At 36.1% G+C, this 22,923-nt stretch overlaps 1 protein-coding gene across 2 annotated transcripts in view; it reads right to left on the bottom strand.

The window, feature by feature from the left end:
- Window positions 1-225: 225 nt before the first annotated feature.
- SP4 (Sp4 transcription factor) overlaps window positions 226-22,923 on the bottom strand; it is a 27,114-nt gene continuing 4,416 nt past the window's right edge. Inside the window, exons 4-6 of one of the 2 annotated variants that reach the window (XM_021538262.3) lie at window positions 5,092-5,320; window positions 4,658-4,857; window positions 226-3,588 (exon numbers count right to left, since the gene is read on the bottom strand). In XM_021538262.3, the coding sequence (XP_021393937.1) occupies window positions 3,341-3,588; window positions 4,658-4,857; window positions 5,092-5,320 (677 nt within the window). In that variant the 3' untranslated portion in view covers window positions 226-3,340. Of the gene's footprint in view, window positions 3,589-4,657; window positions 4,858-5,091; window positions 5,321-5,347; window positions 6,333-22,923 lie in introns of those variants that run through there. The other variant, XM_085567849.1, reaches the window with a different exon arrangement.

The following is a 22,923-nucleotide window of genomic DNA, read 5'->3' as shown; positions in this document are numbered from 1 at the left end:
GGAATTTTAATAGGTTACTTGCAAAATGTTATTGCAGGCAACAACTTGTACATGATTTTAGTTCCAAACTCACCAAAAAATTATACAAATCAGCATTGTAAAAGTGTCAGATTAATGCCATACGGCTTTGCTGGCAGATTTAATTTCTAAATTCTAGATGTGGGGAAACATTACTCTCATTTTTTTCCTTTTCCATTTTTTTTAGAAAAATTTACAAGTGAAATATTACTACAAAACTTTTTTTTTAATAAGGAATTTTTGCAAAACATTTACATTTTTACCATCAACTATTTTTCTGTTTCAAAATCATTATGTAGATTTAATACCCTATGCTGCACATCAATTCTTGCGGGATGACAATTCAGTGACATGCATAAAAAAACACCACAAGGCATTAAAATGAAGACTTAAATACAAATATTGTTGCAATAAAACAGTTATAAAATTGAAAAATAGGACCTAAACATCATGCTTACTTAACTTTGACAAATTAACTTTTTCTCCTAGATTACACACTTTTATTACTGCTCTCGTGAAAGAATGTGATAAATAATGACTTAACACCAATTGCTAATGTAATCGGCAACACATACACAAATCTAACCAAAGAAAGTATATTGTAAGAAAAAAACTATTCTAACACTGGAGTTCTACCATGGTAAATACACTTTGCACTGATAATTACAATAAAGCAAAATTTTTAATGGTGGCAAAGGGAATGAACAGTGAAATGCCATTAAACAAGATACTACTGCACATCTGTGCCCTATTACTTACAACAGCTATATCCCACTGAGTCAAATAAAGGACATTGAAATTTACGATCCTTTTAAGACAGAAAAGTGGATTCAGAATGGTATGCAGAACAGACTGGCAGAATATTTCTAATTCCAGTGGTAAAATGTGCACCTGCTAACACAAGTTAATGTACTTGAGATGCCAACCAGATTTAGATTTGGATACATCTATAATAGGGATTCATTGCAGATTAAAAATTACTTCAGTTTCCTATCTGCATACATAAGTATGCATGAAAAAATTACATATGAAATGGTTGTGCAGAATGCTTGTAACTTCAGTTTACAAAACTGTTAACTTTTAGGAAACATGATATTAACATTAGGAAAGTTCTTTGCATAAAGTAATGTAGAGCACTGATTGTGAAGCATAATGATAAAATATATCTTTGACGTTTCATTTCCTTTATAATAAAATTAACAGTTAGTACTACCTAATGTTCATCTGTATTAAATGTGACACCTAATTGATTCTGACATTTTAAATCCAGATACATCAGTTAAGAGTACTTTAAATAAAATATACAAAATAATGTACAAAACCCAACTAAAATTTAAAGACTCTGTTACAAGTCTAAAAAAGCTTTAAGAAACTTGAAATTTATAACCACAGTGTAAAATTGTTTTTCTTTAATCTCAAAGCTTTTTATGTAAACTGAAAGTATAAAATACCCTCAGCTTAGTATTTTGCTACAAAGGCCTGGCCTAAAGTGTACACAGTGTAAACAATGGTACGTCTTTTGCTTCAAAAATACAGAAAACACCACAAGATTGATAAATTTTTCAGATGAGAAGTATATGCTCTTTAGGGAATGCACAGGGTACCTGTTACATCTTGCAAACTAACAGCTACCACACACATTCTTCCTTTCATAATTTGTAGGGGAAAGAAAAACATCTTATTCTTCTTGCACTGTACTTCCTTCAGTTACATTAAAATATTTTGGTGTATAAATATCCTTAAAAACTGGTCATGAGAATTTATTAACAAGTGACTGTAGATGTAAAAGGTTATATTTATGCCTAGGGGAAGTAATTAAAAATCCTGAGTATGAAATATTTGGCCATCTTTCCTCCTAGTACCTACTACTAATTTTCACATAGAAAATGCAATTTTTTTATTTTATTTTTTTTTTACATTTCCTCTATATTCACTGTCACATCTGAAATTGTAACCGAACGTTTGAAATCAAAAGGCATGTCCCAAAATAATATTTCTCTTTTCCCAGTTTGTTTTGTGGTTGGAGGGTCAACATAAGACTTGATAGGTAACAGATATTTATCACCAGCCTACACATTATCCTTGAAGAAAAAAGAGATGGTAATATTTAAGGGGAAAGAGAAAATGTTTACTTACTTCTTTCCTTATGAAAATGTGATAATTAATTTTTTTCTTTGGCTATTAAGTCAGAGCACAAAGAAGTCGGCACATTAACCACAACATTATAAACTAGTATTTACAGAGAGAACATACTGGACAACACTCAGTTGTCTGATTGATTTCCATGAATTCTAACAAAATTAAAACAATCAAACACCTAAGGTTGAGTTTTTAAAATTCAGGTTATCTATGAGTTAGAAATGGGCCACAGATGTTTTAGAATACAGAATCATAGAACCACAGAATGGTTTGGGTTGGAATGGACCTTAAAGATCATCTAGTTCCAACCTCTTCACCATGGGCAGAGGAATATAAAATGAAATTAATTACCAAAAATTGACACATTTTTTTTTTTTCATTCTACATAAAGATACCATTACTTTTGTAAATCATATGTTAGTATCTTTCTATGGTTTTATTTTTCCTACTGTTTACACTAATTCTACATAGCCTAGCTCTCCACACGAAGAGAGGAATTAGAACTCACTGATTGTCATTTATACACACTACTATAATGTAGTAGTCAAAATTAATCTGAGGCCCACCTCAGAACCACTTTGCAGCATGTATCCTCCAGCTGCTGTTTGAGTAATTCCAAAATTTGAGAAAAGATGGCCAAAATTAACTGATGTGTTGTATGGACTGAGCAAAACCCCAAAATATGTCCACTGTTGTTCATCCTGTGTTCTGTTTTGCTGTGCCTTATGGGAAAAGGATGCTCTCATTAAAATATTACAAATTTATGTTAATAACAAAGTGCCTTCATCAAATGGTATTAATCCTAGTCAAGGTCCACCCAGTTTTACATTGATACTATCAGATTTTATAAACACATTAACATACAGTGCTAAAATAGTGGGGTAAAGTTCACTTAAAATTGTTACAGAATATACAGATATATAACTAAAAAAGTACAGTATGGAAATATTATTCCTCTATCTGCTTATCCAGTAATCAATTTGCGTTGTTTGTATTTTTGAAATTTTTGTCTTGTTGCACCGGTGTACACTTCCCATGCTGACCCTCCAAACTGGAACACTTACAGAAGTCATGACTGAAAAAAAGATTTCCTGCTCTGTAATCCACTTTACCAGCCCACTTCCATATCCTGAAAGGTATGTAAACTTAAGTGCAGCACTAGGTGTCCATATAAATGATCCTTTCAGAATTCTTCCATGTTTGTTGAAACATTAGGGGTTGCTGGGTTTGAATCTTGAGAAATGGCAGCAACTGTGACAATTCTTGGAGAACCAAGAACCTCAGTAACTGAAGAGTCCAGTTCTCCTGAGGTAACTATAGCAAGGGCTGTTCCACCACCCTTCTTGTTTTGATGAGTTTTGACATGTTTTGAGAGATGGTCACTTCGCATAAATCTTTTAGAACATTCTGGGCATTCAAATCTCTTTTCACCTTTTTAAAAAGAAGAAGAAAACCAAAATGTTACTGAAATAGAGCACTGAACACTGTTTGATCATCTGAATCTCACTGTCTTCTATTCAACGCTCAAAGTCTCTTTAAAAGGACACATTTTCCATATGTCTCATTTCCAGGTGTGCTCTGTTCAGTCACAGGCTTCTGGCCACCTACTCTTTACTACTAAAATGTTCTCACCAAGTATTTGCTATGCTGTGATCATCTGACAAAAAGTTTGAATTTCAGGGCACCAGAGAATATTCATAAACTTCCGTAAACCTACCAGAGCGAGGGAGGTAAAAGCACTCAAAGAACAACTTTGTAGCATGTTTTAAGAACACTTTTTAAATTGAGATGACAGTGATGGGAAACAAATTTGGAAACATGAATTCCAATGCTCCATGAAGATGGACGAAATCTACACCGAGAGAGACAAATTCAATTTACCAAAAGGTCCTGTTACTGTTCAAATGTAATTAGTGCTTAGACATCAGGTGTTCTAAGTTGGGGAGAAGGGACAGGGAGGAGGAGATACTCTCCTGGGGCTATAAATATGAAGGCTGATAAAATTTTTCAGCTTTTAAGAGCCCAACTCTTCCATTCTGAACTGTTAAGAGACTGCTTTATCAGTTCCCACTTGAAAGTCTTCTAGAAAATTTCCCAAGAAGACTAAATCTAGTGTATAGACTATGTCTTAAGGACTATGCTAATCCAAGTGAGGAAACAATAACCTTGGTCCATGGCTAATCCTACATACCTGACCTAAATTTGTTACATTTAGATCAGGCACCAGCTAACGTACATCAGCTATCTATGATGAAATGGCCATCTCTTTCTAGCCTACATACAAAAAACCAGTTGGAATAGATCCCTTTTTATTTATATGATTTCATAGTCATCTTAAATTAATGAAAACTGGAATCTACCACTTCCTTCTTTCAAGTTACTTTATTCAAATGTAAGGGTAATTTTCAGCTAACTTAGTGAGAACCTTGATCCCATGGTTTAACTATGGACACTACAATTCAGACTTGCTGTACTATGGCTACAGAAAGGGATGACCAACCTGTGTGGGTTCTTCTGTGCCTTTGTAACTCATCACTCCTTGTGAATCTCTTGCCACAAAAAATCCAGTTGCAGACAAATGGTCTTTCACCAGTATGCCAGCGCAGATGTGCACGAAGATGAGATGTCTTGCCATAAACTTTTCCACATCCTTCAATATGGCAGATATGCTGTTTCTTTTTTCCTGGCTCATTGCTGCCTCTAAAAAGATTGTATTTAAACAGCTAAGTAGTTCTATTCTAAAACATTACCAGCTATTAGGAGAAACATTTCATGCTAATAGAGGCAATTATAATCCCTGTCTAAAAAAGCCCACACAAATGTACTTTCTAATAGAAAGCATTCAAAATCTAGGCAAGACAGGACAATCTTGTTCCCAAATGAGGCAAGCTATGATAAGATGCTTAAATATATACTGATAAAAGTTATACTTACCTTCCTTCTCCCTCTCTGCAATTAGGACATGAGCAGGCAACTCTTCTCAGTCTCTTACCGGGTTGCACTTCCTGGTCAGAAGCTTGTTGAGCTTGTTGAAGCTGCACTTGTGTTATCTGATCAGGACTAACAGCACCAATTGCTGCATTAGCAATGCCACCTACTGCTACCGTTACAGGAGCTATTGTGGCTTGCTGTACTTTTACTCCATCCTGTCCTTGCTGTTGACCTGTAAAATAAAAATTGTTTGTACCTTTTATTAGTCATTTCAATAAGTGAAATGCACAAATAAACATTACATGTTTACATTAGGAAGAAAAATATCCACTTAATGTTAAGGGAAGACAAACAAAATATCCAGCCATTTTCCTGAAGTATTACCTACCTGCTAGTTTAATGTAATTTGTTATTAAAACAGCACAAGACTGAAAATTGCTGATACTGAGAAAAATTAACTAGTTTAAAAAATGTATTTTTTTTCTTAGAAGCTGAGATAGGCAAAATCTTACACAGAAATATAGTTCAGTCAATTGCCAATTAATATCTCTCTAATAACCTTTGAACTATATCTGCATTCAGAAAACTACAATTAGCTAATTAACAAGTTGTTTTATGGTACTTACAGAGTTGTCACTTATCTTACAATCTGTCTTGAATTAACACTGAGCCAGAAAGGAACTTTTGAATGAAAAAGAAATTTAGAACTAGACTTGAACAAGCTAACATACCAAAGCTTTTTTGAGGCTGTTGTTTTGCAGGATTACTCAGGATCGGGTAACCCTGGTTAGATGTATAAATGGGGGGACAAGGAGCAAGACCAGCCCTGGGGAAAGAGATCTGGTGTTTGGGCTGATGGGAAGCTGAAGGTGAGTCAACAGTGTGCCCTGGCAGCCGAAAGGGCCATCTGTACCCTGGGGTGCATCCAGCAGAGTGCAGTGAGCCAAGTGAGGGAAGTGACTGGGATGGGACTGTCCTGCTCTGCACTGCTGCAGCCTCACCTCGAGCACTCTGTGCTGGTTTGGGTGCCTTAGTGCAAGAAGCACAAACTGTTAGAGTGTGTCCAGAGGAGGGGACCAAGATGATGAAAGGTCTCACGGGCAAGATGTAGAAGGAGCACCTGAGGTCACTTGGTTTGTTCAGCTGGGAGAAGAGAAGGCTGAGGGGTGAAATCCACAAAGTCTGCACTTTCCTCGAGGCAGTGGAGGGAGAGATGCTGAACTCCTCTCTCCTCTTTCTGGTGCCTAGTGATAGGACATGAGGGAACGGCATGAATATGAACCAGGGAACATTAAGGTGGGACATTAAGAAAAGGCTCTTCACTGAGAGGGTGGTCAATCACCAGAACAGCCTCCCCAGGGATGGGATCAAGACTGATTTGATGAATGAAGAATTCAGCTTCATTGCATAAGTCCATTATCTCATTGGCTTTCTTGATCTACGGAAATGTGGATTACTGGCTTGATATTAAAGCAAAATAAACTATTCCAATATAGGTAAGAAGAGTAGATTCTTGAACAACAACAACCTAATATTATGTTTGTTTTAAAAGTTAGTATTACACAGACTTAGAAAATACATATAATAAACTAAATCTGACACAGAAATGACTTCCAGTCACAATATGCCAATATGCCAGCCCTCTTAGTAACAGAAATGGGACAAAATATAATTAGATGCTGCCATTTTCAAAAATCCACTGCCTTCATACAACTCTGAAATTAAAGGGAATACTATCTCCTTATTTAGAGAGTGTAACAGGCAAGCAGAAGTCCTCAGTATTGAAGCATTAATTTAAAAATTAGAAATTCCTCACGGATAACATGATTCTGAGATATCTAAATGGGTTTTAATGACTTGTGTAGCACCCATAACAGACACCACCAAAGGGGATAAGAAGAACACTCTCTCTGAAGCCTAAAGTGCCCAGCTACTGAGTGAGTTGACACAAAACCCTGTGTGGGACAATGACTACTTCGTTCACATGATTGCTGAGGGGAACAGATGCTTGCACAGACTATCTTGTGTAACACTATGCTACCAGCCAAAAACAAAATCTAACACACACCACCTAACACCACCACATACATACATGCACACGATATACAGAAGAACATGAAGAACATGATATGCAGAGAACCTCCCAAAGTTACTTGATTTGTCATCTAAAGGCCATTGCTGGCTACAGCTGGTTTCTGCCTAGGTCAGTACCAGGTTATTTTCACCTCAAGAACTGACCAAATTTTCCCAGTCATTTCCCTTAGTTTATGGGTGGAAGTTGCATCTGATCTGCCTAGATATGAATAAACATGAATTCCTTGTCTTCTTAAGAAGGACACAAATAGTGCCAGACACTGAGCGTTTCAGTTCTCTGAAAAGAACAAGGACAAGTCTATAAGAGATAACATTTTAACCCCACTTGCTATTGGACAGATAGTTAAAACAAAAAAAACAAAAAATCTAAAAGGATTCTGGTATCAGCAACAAAGAAAAAAAATTACAGGTTTAACCCTTAGTGCAGAGTCCCCATATATTTAGGATAGAACCAAGTCTTTATTTTCAGAATAGCAATATACTGGAAATATATTTATTTCCCATACTTTAATAGGAAAGAAAAGCACTCACGATGCTCTTTGAGGGAGAAAATGATAGGGTAAGAAATCATCATTATATAAATGTAAATAGTAGTATCAAGTACTTTGGTCTAACAGTGGCTGAAGAGGATACTAGAGCTTCCAAAGAAAGTGCTGATCCTGGAGCAACTCCTTGTCAGGCTGTTAAGCTGTGGGAACACTGAGTGCTATAAACAGCCAGAGTCAAAAAAAGGCTAATCATTTTTTTTTATATCTAATGATTATCCTAATACGATAACGTGATTGCTTGTGATAAAAACCAGTTGCACTTTTTAGTGAGCCAAAAGTAAATGAAAAGGAATAATTGGCTCAATGTGCAGTCTTTCACAGAGCACAATCCACTCCCCATCTGTTAAGCATACCTAAGGTGCAACCTCCTTTAATTCACAAACAGCACCATAAATTAAGCATCTGTGAATGGTCACTACAAAAGTTAAAGGTATAACAGATATTGTGACTTATTGCAGCATCCTATTCTATTTTCATTGTCAATCACATTTTTGATACATTGTTAAGAATTATACTTCTTTATTACAGTCTGTTAGAAGGATGACTCCATTTATGCCACAAAGTCCTATTGGAGCAAAGAAGTCCTGAGACCTAATCAGTCTGTGGTCAGAACTCAGTTGAAGAGGATAATTATCTCTTTCTCTCTGATTTTCTTGAATTAATATTAAAGTTCCGATGCAACTTTTCCCTGGGCTACTGTCCTGAGGTGACTTTATGATGTGGTATCCTGGTACCCCCATTGTCTGCAGTTTGCTCAGAAAGGGCCCTGTAGCTAAACTAGGGCCAGAGACAACGAAGGAGAGAGGGAGAAGATACACATGATTTATTGGCAGACACTTCATTTTTACTCCTGCAAAATTTCTTTTCTCACAGACTGTGCTGCCTAGCACAGACAGCAAGAGAAAGGTAAGGCTCTCAGAGAGCTCTTGGACTTCACAGCTGTGTAGCTGGGAAGAGAACACCAAGAGTCTTTCTTTACTTTTAAACTAGCTTCTAGTTCATTAGCTGAGACAACAAGTTTTTCTCTTGACTGTGGCTTCTTCAGAGGAACTGTTCAACTCTGCTGCTCTGGTCTAGAAGACCAATACTAAGGACCCATGCCAGCAAACCCCAGCATGGAGAGGCCCACATCCTTCCCCGACCAGGACACTGCCTTGCCAGCTCCTAACCCAAAAAAAACTATGCCTACAAAAAAAAACTTTAGACTCTGAATCTACCATCTCTTCAGAGCAGAGAGGTTTTATTGTTTAATATTATTCATTTTTTTCATGTTTGTATTTTGCTCATTAAATGAAACAGTTTTTCCCTTTCCCACTTCTCTCAAAGAAAACTTACCTCCTGAACCGGCTTGGGGAGAGACCACTTGAATCTACTTTCTAAAGAGACCCCTTCAAAAGCTTCCACCCTAAGTTCACCCTAAACCAGGACAGCTGTCAAACCAAGGCTTTTCAAATAAGATGTGAATTGAGACATTTGAACCCTGAGGAGGATGACTCCTTTTCTCATCCCATGATTGCTGGTTAATATTCAAGATGTAATTCTAGGATATGACAAATCAACATTTATAGAGAAGCATTTCTAAAAATCCAATATATTTTGCTGATTCCATATGAACCAACTTTCACTGTCCATGTACTGAGACAACCAACTTTACACAAGGGTCTTCTGCCACTTCTTCAGAGTATCAAGTACCACTGCTGGCACACACTTTATCTTTTTGAACTTTCCTTCTCCCATGTAAATACAGGCCATATCTTGGAATACAGGATACACACTACTGAGCTACAACCTTAATCTATTTATTAAACATAATACAGTGAAACATTTGAGTAGAAATTATTCACAATAACCAGAAAAATTACAATAAAAATACAAAGAGGACAATGCCAAGTAAGGTTGCTCAGGCAGACAATTACACTCCCCATATGGCTTCAGTTAAACAGTAATAAGATGACTGCTCTTTAGCTAGGATTAACTATTTATAACATTTTCTAGTATGCATATCGATTTTTCTTCTTTAAGTTAATCTCATGGAGTCACTATTTTAAACTCTTTTAAATTATTTTAAACTTCCCTTGAATTCCACTTACTAAATTCAGAACAGAAGATTCTGAAGTTCTCAAAATACCATGCAAATTGCCTTATTTGAAGAACCAAGCCACAACATTCAATAAGCAAATCTAGTTATAGGTAAAAGAGTAACTGAAGAAAGAACACACACAAGATAAATATTCTTCATCAGCGCTTTACACAGCTATGAGAAAAAAGACTGGGAAGTTCAGTAATGTAATTACTGGACTTTAATTTTTGTTTTGAACTCCTGAGAGAGCACCCCAACAAGCTAGCACACTAGTAATACACAGGGTACAAATGTATCTATTCCCATTTTAAAGCTGTTAAACGTAATAGTCTTTGTTCTTTGAGAATAATAGGAGTGTATTTTAGACCAGCTGAAATATCTTTTCTCCTGAAGAAAAACCAGAAAATTTTCACAAAACAACTAACAGAACATGCCCAAAATCTCAAAGTGAGTCTGCTATAGTCTTGAGTTGTATGGGATGTTTTTTTTAAATTATATACTAGAATTCTACGGAGCACTAGGGGATTTAACTTGTACATCACTTGCACTTAAAGAAAAACAAAAGGAATATAAAGGGAAGATAAGAGAATTTAATTATATCTTAAATCACCTCTTCCAAAGAAAAGATACTGAGACAACTTAACATTGATATGAGTTTATCAGCAGCCTACTAAATTAAATGAGAGCAACTTCTAGAAGTTAAAAACAGAGAGGATTTTTCATTTGAAGGGATCTAGGTCTAAACTGGCTTCTTATTTGAAAAAAAAAAACCAAACCAAACCCAACAAACAAACCTGCTCACTCTAAAACAGGTGGTTGAGATAATGTTATTCATACAGGAAGAGAATGATCTCTTGACACTTTCTAGGTGGAGGAAAAAAGGCTTATTAAAAACATTACTTTCAATGTCTTACTAGAGGCATTAAATGCTATTTAAAGCCTTCCAGAAATGCTGCTACAATCAGGAGATCACTTGAAATTGCTTCTTCCTGACATATTCCAAACCACAAGACCTGATATCACTACACTTCACCATTCATAATCAAACCCTTCAGTAACAACAGCTCTCATGTTTCAGCACATGTTTCAGAAAGAGGCCTAAACAAATCACTCTGTGAGGGATCAAAGTCACACTTCAGTTCATGTATGAGCTGTGAAAGCAGTCACTGACACCTGCTTTTGGAATAGAGAAAATTTTCTCAAGTTCCCATTATTTCTTTCAGAATTATTCCCTAAATTGTGAAGTATCTTGACTTAAAAAATTATTGCTGAACTTGCATATGTCTGAGCTTTATTATACATACTATCAGGATAGAAAGGTAAATTACAACCAAATGTTACAAAATAACATTGATACTAAATAACATTGATACTAAATTGCATTTCATTTGCTCTCAGGCCTAAGTTCTCTCTTGCTATTGAAAAGTAACTATTTATTTGACCATAGGAAAAAATGCATACAGCAAGGAAACCTGTTATAGTACTTATGTTACAAATCCAGTGCAACAGAAGTCTCACTTATTGCAGTATTACAAATATGATTATGACTGAATAGAATTTTTTTAAGCTTCCAAATAAAAGAACCTGCATGATCTTAATCACTAATCTTTCCCATTTAAGCCATTAAGTAACTGCATTATTTATTAACATGAGATACAGGATTATCAAGATAAATGATTGCACATCCTTTATTCTTCAGCATCACTTGCTCAGCTTTCCAATTTTGCAGTAAAATTGCATCTTAGCAGGTAAAAACTCACATATACTTTCCAATACATGAGTTTGTAACACATTCATGCAAGAAAATTTAACAACTTTAAGCAATTACTATGAAACCAAATAATACACAGACATATCACATTTTCTGTTAAAAATTAATTTGTAAAACTATAACAGTACTTGAATGATTTAAGAAAGCTAATGCATGGTATCTAAGAAAGAGCTTTTCTACAGAGTGATTGACCACTGGTTATTAGGCTTGGCCATCCATTACAAGCAAACCAATCTTCCTTTTACCACACACTACATCTTCTTTCCTACTCTTGTTCATCTGAAGTAGCAGGCACAAAACTCAGATGACTCTCTGAGGCAAGTAGGGCAGAAGGGAAAGGAAAGGACTTAACTTATTGATCTACAGAAATCATGAGAGTAAAGCATTAGAAAATTGGATCCTGGAAAGAAGAGAAATTTAAGACTAAGAAAAGGATACTTCTACATTCTGGTACATAGTTCCTCAGAAAAAAAAATTATATTTCCTGTTGCTATTGTGCAACCAATGTTTAGCAGCCAAAAGATGAGAGCATCAATGACAGTCATCTCAGTAGGGTGCACCTTACTGCAAAATCTGAGAAACACTTGGCAAAATGTACCTAGAACTACAGTGGCTAATGCTGCAAAGAAGAAAATTTGTTCAACTGTGTATTCTAAAAAGCAAAGAAAATGCTGCAGTTAGAATCCATAATTCAATGCATATTACTACAAGACAGCCTGCAGAGTTCCAAAGCTCTACAGGCATCAGAGCTGATGCAGCAACTCACCCATTAACAACTCACTGATAGGAAGCAATGGGAAAAAATTTTCTCCTCTTCCCTTGCCCTGCATACACCAGGTACTGTAAGCTTGAAAACATCCTTTAATATTCTTTTTCCATAAAGATATATATGCAATTTACACTAAGGTAATATCTATATACTTTATATATTTATTTATAGTACAATATACTTATAATAACATGTCTATATATATAGAATATTATAATAATATTATTATATCTATAGATAGAATATAATGCTTTGATTAAGGTAGAGCCAAGTTTTAAATATTGTTTAAAAATATGAGTCAATAGAGCTAGAGATCCTCAATTTTTTTTTAAAAAAAACTACTATGAAGGAGGTTGCATGCTGAAAAAAGAAGCACAAATCACATTTAAAAATGACATACATGTAAAGACAACACTGAATTTAAATATTTACAAAGAAGATGATGCAGTATGCTAATAATTCTGCTCCGTCTTCTAAGCAGTGGTTAATAAAGATTTTTGAAGAAACAATACGTGATGAAAGAAGAATTCCCCAGAACAGAAACTGCAAGCACTGATACAAGGGACCCACACATTCTGTAGAGAAGATCAGTTTGGAGAAAGGAGAGGAACTGGATTCACCCAGCTACTCCAAGGGTCATCACAAATCACAGCATTGTATCCAGATGCTACTACAAGCAGAATGTTTCCTGTGCAAACTGCAGCATCAAATAGACATCAGTCTTTTTTACCTCCTAGAGGGGCACTGCAGCAAATTTCTATCTTTTGTCCATGGCTAACTTTGTCAAGATTTGTAAGAACTTGTTATACTCATTTTCAAGACGTTTTTAAGTCTCAGTGTGTTGAAAAATTACTGAACCGTATAATAACTATGCTTAACTTCTGTAGAAAGTACCGCTTCTAGAGTGAAGTTTAAAGCAATAAAGTTAAAGGGGCTTAAGTATTTTTTAAAATATGAAGTGTTTTTGTTTTTTTTTTTCCTTTAGTGCAATAATCACACTGGTAACTAAAACAAAATCAAAGCAATGCCCCAAAAATTTCACCAAGTTATTTTAATAATTTTTGAAAAATGTTAAGGCTTTACGCAAGTGCTTTAGGAGAACCTGAGGGCACTTCAGTACTTTGAGCCAGAAAATAAGTTTTCCCAGCTGGTAAGACCTTTCATTAAACTGAAAGCAAGTGTACTTTTTATTACTTTATTAAAAAAAGGAAAGAGCTACCAGAAATACAGAAAGACCCATACAAAACCAATATAAAAATCAAACATAGAACAAGAGCTACAATTTCACAAAATTTAGTCTTGAACAACCAACTTGTAGTTTCAGTTAAAGCAAGGCAATATCTCTGGTTGTTTTGGATACTGTGACTTCAAATTAAAAGAAAATATTGTCAATTTATTAAGTATTCTAAAGAAAGAGATAGAATCAGAAAAGTAACTTGTTTTACTAATGAAAAGAGACCCTTCCAAAAAAACCTTGATTTTCATCATTATTGAATAAATAGCCAAAAAAGTATATTTAGAGGGCGTGTCCAAGAACACCTCTTGCAGATGAACACAAGTACTTTCCTGCATGCTGAAACTTAGAGCAACAGCAGAAAACCCAAGCACCAGCTGTGCTGCAAAGTACCAGACACACTGCATGGAAATTAGCAGCAGATGTAAGAAATTGAGATTCTTAGATTTACTTTTATGCAACATCCACCTCTCCCCCACCCCTTTGCCCCAATTCTCAGATTATTCTACAATTTATAGCCACAACAGAATGTGGCCAAGTTCTTTCCTTCAGCTCTTCCCCCTAACTCTTAAACAGGGGTAAGACTAGAAAGAAGCCTGTAGACTGTCTGTCTCCACAGTCTGCCTGTGGAGCTCAATAAATGACAAACAGAAAAAAACAAAAAAAAAAAATCACAAAACAAAAATCAAACGATATCTTACACACTTCTGCCATATGGCAACAAAAACACACACTCAGAAAGTGCCATTTTCTGCATTTCCATTCAATTTATGAGTATTGCCATGAAGTAATAATAAATGTATCTTGAAAGGACAGAAGTAGGCTAACACGAAAAAATATAAGCTAAGGTTCCAGTACTCTATTTGGATTTTGAGAGGTAGGCTGGGAGGTTTTCTGGGTGGATATTATGGGATTTTGTCTATGCTTTAGCTGTCTTATATATTTTACACTTGACTAGAAGGTTCATGAATTTCCTTGAAGTATTTTGGCTGTATGAAATATTATGTTGATCAAGATAAAAGTAAATATATATAAAAAAAGCATAGAGAATAAAAGGAATTTAAGGATATTATCAGGAAAAAACACAAGATTCATAAAACATTCTTAAAGATCTTATACAGAAAGACTAAACATGAGCCACAAGCTTTGGTTTTATTAACAGCCAATGGATTAATAGGCTGACCAATATTAAAATTAACTCATTTATTAAAGATGTAAAAACTGAAACTTTATTATATCTTTCATCAGGCAAGGACCAACAAAATCACATATTATAGAATTACAAAAGAAGGGCCACATAAATCTGTAAGATCCAAACCCATAAAAGTTCTGACATTTTCTGTAACAATGTTAACCCCTCAAAACTATTTACCTGGTCTTGTTTTTTGGATCAGAACAAACTGAAAAGCTTCACATTTTTGCCAGTTACTTCCAGATGATCAAAGAAACAAGAAAATCAAGGCCCATTTTTCTTAAACTTCAGTATTTTTCTCAAGGGAAAAGCGGTCACATCATCACTTGAAACTATAATTAAGGAAACTCAGGCTTGTACTTAATGTGTATCCCAAGGGGTTTTTTCGGCAGGAAGATATTAACTGATAATTCTCTCTTTACAACAAAATAATACTAGTCTGCCAATCTATGAAGATTAAATATGCATGTAGGGGTGATACCAACTGATCAAGGTGCATGACTGTTATCAGCTCTCAGCAGCATTAAACACCAGAGGAAACTCCACTGTTAGGAACGGATGCATACAGAAATCAATATAACTGTATAACCATACTCCAAATTAAACTAAGTATGTGTTCTGATGCTACCTTTCTCAAGAGACTACAGATGTCCAGAGCGGCTGTTTTGGTATGTGTAATAACCAGATAAAATATTAATTTTAAAAATTATACTCCATTATGCAGTCCTGACTACTTCCAAAGCTATCATGCTGTAGCATATACATCAAGTTACTTTTATTAACTAAATTATCCATTAAAATCATTGACAACTAAAAAAATAGAGTTGTTTTTCAATAATCATAGAACATCTTAAGTTGGAAGGAACCCACAAGCATCAAGTCCAGCTCCTTGCTCTCCACAAGGCAACCCCCAATAATAACGCTGTTTTACTTAAAATTAATATTCCTCTTAGAACACAACATCCCATTCCATATACAGTTAGTTTTTTTCAGTAATCATCACTGCTATTAAAATGTTTTTTAATACAGTAAAACAGTAAGAAATTATTTATTTCATCTACAAGCTCCAAAATCATACAAGACTTAGAACTCCAGAATTTAAGTTACAATGAAGGAGCTGTTGAAAGGAAATTTTCAATATGCTTCTTGTCTTTTCCTCGCAGGTAGCAATGGAAGAACAAGAACGTTGGTTTAGTGCAGATCTAAGTATGCTTTAACAAAATAAAAATACTATCAAACTGTTGAAGAGGTGCTGTATCACTCAATTCACTTGCTTGGCATTTTATGAACAAGAAAGCTAGCCACTTCTTTTCCTGTTCTATATGCTTCAGATTCTGACAACGGGGATTGAGAGAGGAGATAGTAAAACCCAACATTCTCAAGACAGAGCTTACATTTAAGGCTTACATTTTGTTCTTGAAGTTTATAGCAATAAAAATAGCTCATTATAAACCTATTTTACCTCACAATTATGAGAAAAGTTGGTAGTTTAAATGCTTCCCCTTCCCACCTTATTTTAGAATTAATGATAAGGTCATGCCTTGCTACTCACAGGCCAGGCAGAAAAAGCAAGTTTTACTGAGGCGTATTTACCAGGTTATTCTCCATTGGCAATTTATCTGAACAGGCAGATTGCACATTCCTTAGGCATCAAGTTCAGAACCACTATATTGACACTTTTATTTTTGCGCTAACATCATGGAAGCTAATGTTTGTTTTCAACTGCTGTTTGTTGTCAAACTGTTTCTGCCACTGTATTGAATTTCAGTTTAAGAAAACCCCATAACCAAAGCAATTTTGTCATTAGAAGACTAAATGCTTCTCCTGTAATTACTTTGGAATATTTCAAAAGGATGCCAGCACTATAATATTTAGAACACTGTGGCTCTGCAACAATTCTCAGCTCAAGGCAGCCTGAGAACAGTTGTGACCTTTCATAACTTGGGAAAAAGTATGCTACATTTCTATACTCCTCCCATACACTCTCAGAATGCCAAGTCACATACTATGAAGTAAAAAACTAAGACATACTCCTTTTTTGCTTGCTTATTTGTTTTAAGACAGCTCAATATTTTGCACTTATCTTTTTACTACAGATTCCACAGCTTGCAGCTTGTTTCTTTCAAGATACTTGCTGCATCTTGCTTGTCAATGAACATACAGGAAAACACTGCGTGTTACTTAAAAAAAAAAATCATGCAACCCCTATCCTTCAGCTCCTTTGATTTCCACCTTTGGTTTCTATATTTGCCAGTTTTACTGTATGTAATGTGGCTATTTTAAACCCTTTACAAGTTCTTACCACCTACAGGAATCCCTTCTTGTTTAGCTATACCACTCACTGAGTTCTGTTTCTAGACATACTATCACATTTACACGAGAGGAGCACCACAGGATATACTGTCACAAAAATGCATTTTTGTTCATTCAACAATGTAAATATAATATTCTAGGACTTCAGACTAAACACCTTCCCCTTCCTCAAAATCTAGCACACATTAGAGGGAATAATAGAAGACTGTGAATGGTATGAAGATGAATCAGGTATTTTAAGTTTTCATAATAGATGAACTTAAGAACTTTAAATAAAACATGTCTTATGCAATAATTAAAACACAATATATTGCAGACAAATATGGAATGCATAGACTCAGAAAAGACAAATTCAGAGGAAAAAAAAAATCAAGAACTATTAAACTTGTTTTTAAAAAATCCCACTTTGGCTCAGGAATATGCAGGAATGAGGGAAGAGAATCTGAGCACTGCTCTTTGTATGCATCGCCTGCAGTCAGTATGAGACAGGGTCAGAAACTTGATTCTTATATTCACAGAATCATAGAATGTTTTAGGTCACAAGGCACCTTTAAAGATCATGTAGTTCTGATCCCCCTGCCATGGGCAGGAACATCTTCAGCTAGATCATGTTGCTCAAAGATCTACCCAGCCTCACCTTGAAGACTTCCAGGGATGGAGTACCTACAACTTCTTTGGAAAACCTATTCCAGTATCTCACCACCCTCAGAGTAAAGTATTTCTTCATTATGTACCATCTAAACCTACTCTTTTTCATTTTAAAACTGCTGCCCCTCGTGCTGTTACTGCCGACAGGTGTTGGTAAAAAGTCTTTCTTTCTGACAACATCCTGTTGTATATCTGGAAGGCTCCCAGAGCCTTCTCTTCATCAGTTTGAACAACCCCAACTGTCGCAGCCCATCTTCATATAAGTATTTTAGCTCTCTAATAATTTTCATGGCTCTCTTCTAGACCAGCTGTAACAGATCCATGTCTGTCTTCTAGTGGGGATCACAGCACACTACTATGGATGGGGTCTCACAATAATGGCAAAGAGAGAGAGAATCACATCCCTTGAACAGCTGGTCTTGTTTGTTTTTATGTAGCCCAGGATACAGTAGGCTTCCTGGGCTGCAAATGTACATTACCACACATATCCCGTTTTTCATCTACTAATATCCCCAAGTCTTTCTCCACAGAGCTGCTCTCAATCCATTACTTCATCACACAATCTATACTGAGATTACTCCACCATCACAGGTGGGGGACCTTTCACTCGGCCTTGCTGAAGTGCAATGACGTTCATATTGGCCCACATCTCAAGCCTGACAAGACCCCTCTGCATGGCATCCTTTCCCTCAAGCACATCAACTGCACTGCTCATTTTCGTGCCATCTGAGAATTTACCAAGGATGCACAGAATCCCACAATATCATTAGTAAAGATACTGATAGCACTGGTCCCAGTACAGACCCGTGAGGGACATCAATGATTACTGATCTACATTTGGAGATTGAATCATTGATGGCAACTCTCAATGTGGCCATCCAGCAACTTCCAGATCATCCATAAAATCTGCATCTTTCCAAGGCTACTCTGAGGGACTATGTCAAAAACCCTTACAAAAAGACATGGCAGATGAAGTAGATTATTATCAGCAGTTTTTCCTTTACCTACTGATAAAGTCACTTCAGCACAGAAGGCCACTGGATTAGTCAGGCATGATTTTCCCTCTGTGAAGCCATGTTTGGTGTACATTTGGGACAACATGTTGGCTGTCTCTATCCACCTCTGTACCCATATGCCTGGACATAGCTGGCAGAAAGTGTGTTCCATGATCATACCATGGATGGACAGAGATGAGGACAGAGATAAGACTGGTTAGTAGTTCTCAGGGCCTACTTACTACCTTTTTAAACACTGGTGTGATGTTTCCCTTTTTCCAGTCACAGAGTGGCATACTGTTAATCTAATTCATTTTTTTCCTGTTTAAAGAATTGGATAGAATGCTTCAAAGTCCTTATCAAGCTTTGACTTATAATGACAATCATGTCTAAACAATATACTGAGTCTTTGAACTGCAAGTCCTAAAACTAGTGACTGTCACACATGAAGACTTAAAGAGGGAAAGAGAGGAGAAAGCCTTGAAGATAGGCTGAAGCTGGATGCAGACAAATGGGAAAATGCACAAGAAATCAGGAGACCTCAAGGTACTGACAAATTGCATAACTACTAGTCACAGTGATGTGAAAGTATCACAAAGAGGCCAAAGAGGGAAATGCCTTAGTAGCTCACATCACTACAGAGTATGAAACAGAATGGCAAGGCTCATTATATTTTTTTAACTATCCCAATAAGAACACATGGCATTGGATTTTATTGTCATTAAGAACTATTTTGGAGCCCATCACACACCCCTACAAAAGATTTAAAACTCTCCAACTTTACTATTGCCAGACAACTGACTTTTCCACTGAACAAAAGTCATTGCTCCAGGTTATTTTGGGTGGATGAACTCCAAATTCCCCATAATTCAGGCCATGTCACCACTCATTTTCAAGAAAAAGACTTGAACTGTAAGATGTATCATTAAGGTAGATATAAGTTTGAGCTATTACTTTTTTTTCTCAAAAGAAAGAGGGAATTTTTTCTCAGGGACAAAAACAAAAACAAAAAAAAAAGAAAAAACAAACAAACAAACAAACAAACCACCAAAAAAACCCAACCAGAAAACTCCACAAAAAACCCATTAAAAAAAAATACCAAAAAACAAAACAGCAAAATGAACCATCCAAACAAAACAAAACAATTTTACAAACGGTATCTTTTTCTTAGAATCAACTAGTACTAAAATCAGTTCCTTTCACATAGTCTCTTATACTGTCAACACACCTAGACAAATCTACCTTATTTTAAAAAGGAGCTGGGGACAGGAATCCTTTGAACTTGCATCTGCAACTCTCACAGCAGAAGCCTTTCAAAAAAGGCAAGGGTATTCTGCAGTATCTACTTTTCCCCAAGACCATTGGGGCTAAATTCAAGAAGTTGCCACCTCTAAGATTCCAGGCTATCCCTCTCCACAGGGAACCATGTGCAAACAACAATTGATAGAGCAGAGAAGAAATACTTAGTGCAGAGCTTGGTAAAAGGCTAAGACAGGTACTGATCTCATAGCAAGGCAGGTATTAGTAAATCCCTGAATGTTCAAGCAACCACAGTGGTTTTTATGTAGCCTGTTGATTGTCTTCCCCTTAACTAAACAACTGATTAAAGATCTGGTTTTAATGCTAAGAAATTTAACTGGACAAGAATAAAACTTTCTTCTGTACATTTAATTATACCTCTGACACTTTGTACACCTTAATAAAATTTTATTGAATCACAGATTGGTGTAGACTTTGAGGGACCACTGGAGAGCATCTGGTTCCATCACCCAGCTGAGGCAGGGCCACCTGCAGAAAGTTGTCCAGGCAGTTTCTGAGTATCTCTGAAGACGAAGAGTCTGCAACTTCTATGAACAACATGTGTCAGTACTCAGTAGCCCTCACAGTAAAAAAATAATTTTCATCACCGACACTGAAGTCTTCCCTCAGGCCAGAAAGTGAAAGATTGTGAGAACTTCTCTGCTTTGCCCTGCTTTTTTGACCACATGCAACATATAACCCTATGGGTTATATGTAAGTACCCTGGATACTTACTAGGATCAGTTTTTGAACTTTTAACTGAAAAATACAACAAGAAACCCCAAAAACACACTGATACATCTTGCTAGGTTTACAGTAGACTTTCAGTTACAAAGGTTATGAAAGGTAGACCAAAATACAGTATTTACCAGAAGATCTTAAGGTTTTTCTTCCCAATGTGAAATTTTTCTCTATTGGAATTTAGAATTGATTTGACAAAACAACAACAAAAAACACAACTCCCCCCGCATTTCTCAAAATTTTCTAAAAATCAACAATTCTGTTATAATTTTAAATTAAGTATTTTCCTGCTTTACTATTTTATTAACTACTGAAAAACTAAAGGAAAAAACGTGCTTAAATATGTCACTGTGGAAATAACTAGGAAAACCACTGCTCATGGAACACAAATATGACACAAATACAAAAACAGTTTTTTATTGTTATTTTAAAAGTTTTTTTCCCCTAGAAACTCAACTGGCTTGATTGAAGGGGCTTGATTGAAGGACAATGTAACTTCTTTTCCCTAACAAAGTTAGAGCACCTGAATGAATGTATGGGATGAGTTCTTCACTCAGCCTTCTCCTTAAAATTTTCTGGACATCCTCCACACAGCTCATTTCTAACATCTACTTCTACTGCTCATTTGTGGCAAATGATCTACTTGTGGAAAGTTCAGCTTATTTTCAAGACACTTCACACTGGCAAGCTCAGGTACTGCAGAAAAAAAATACCAGTCTGCAGATATTGAGGTAGCTGAGCTGTTTGTTTTTCAAAAGGTTTCCTGTAATGATGCCTGGGAATAACAAAAAAAAAAAACAATCATCAAATAAAAACCAGCAAAACCAAGGAAGATAACAGCCCTGATCAAGTCAGCTTATTCTATTTAGGTGGCAAGCAAAATTTAGATCTTAGCATGTTTGCAATTTTCTATTTCATAACCATTCTTTCCTTGAAATCTTAATACAGCATTAAGGACTGCACATAATGTTTTTAATTTTCCTTTCCATTCTATCACGTCTCCCATTCCAAGGATGTAGAATAGGAAGTTTCATAGGACAGAAGCAAAGATAAGTAAGGGAAGGACATGATAACTAATCTCTTGCATTCAAAAAGCTTGTTCCTTCTCCATAACATCAAGTCCTGGGGGAGAAAGAGTACCTTATTGACAAAGGAAAGGAAAAAATGACAGAATATTTATAGGGGTGGAGCACCTCTTCTATGGGGTAAGGCTGACAGAAATGGGGTTGTTCATTCTGAAGAGAAGGCAGCTCTGAGGAGACCTTATAGCACCTTCCAATACCTAAAGGAGCTACAGGAGACTTGAAGAGGAATTTTCTACAAGGGCAGGTAGTGACAGGACAATGAGGAATGGCCCTAATATGAAAGAAGGTAGGTGTAAATTAGACATAAGAAAGAGGGTTTTTGCCCAGGGAGGTGGTGGATGCCCATCCCTAGAAACATTTAAGGCCAGGTTGAATGGGGCTCTGAGCAACCTGATCTAGTTGATGTCTCTGATCATTGCAGAGGGGTTGAACTACATGACCTTTAAAGATCCCTTTTAATCCAAACTATTCTATGTTTCTATGATTCACTGCTGCCAAGAAATTATGGAAACAGCCATAAGGCCTACTGGGAGCGGGGCAGGAGAGAGTGGGCACAATGAAGAGGAATTCAGTGGTCACAAAGTGTAGTCTAGTTAGCATATGAACACTGTATGACTAAGGCTTGGCTTCTCCAGGACCATACTTCTGATTCATTGCCCTTTTTTCATCTTCAAATTACTAATCTCAATCCCATTATTTTCCAAAAGACATCATATGCAAGCACAGGTAGGGTCAGTATAACCAACAAAGACGATATTCAGAATCTCTTGCTCTAATACCTGCTAGTGTGTACTGAATTGTAGTACACAACCAGAGAAAAAACCTACATGCAGAAAGTTTTTTCCAGCACCTCCAAATCTAGGCTGTTCCCAGAGCAGGCTTCCTATGGAGTCCCCTACCAAAGTAGAGGCTTCTGCCTAAGAAGACCATCAACTAGCACCTTCCTATCAAGAAAAAAAAGTGTTCCAAGGTAAACAGGACTGCAGCTGCTCAGCTACAAATAACCAAATTTCTCCCTAAAGCATTACAGCTAAACACAAGGTCAAGATTTTAATTCTGATTACCC

Source organism: Lonchura striata, chromosome 2 (assembly GCF_050655825.1).
Source record: "Lonchura striata isolate lonStrDom1 chromosome 2, ASM5065582v1, whole genome shotgun sequence".
Classification (NCBI taxonomy): domain Eukaryota; kingdom Metazoa; phylum Chordata; class Aves; order Passeriformes; family Estrildidae; genus Lonchura; species Lonchura striata.
The sequence above is the reverse complement of the archived record's forward strand: the minus strand, read 5'-3'. Positions and strand labels throughout refer to the sequence as shown.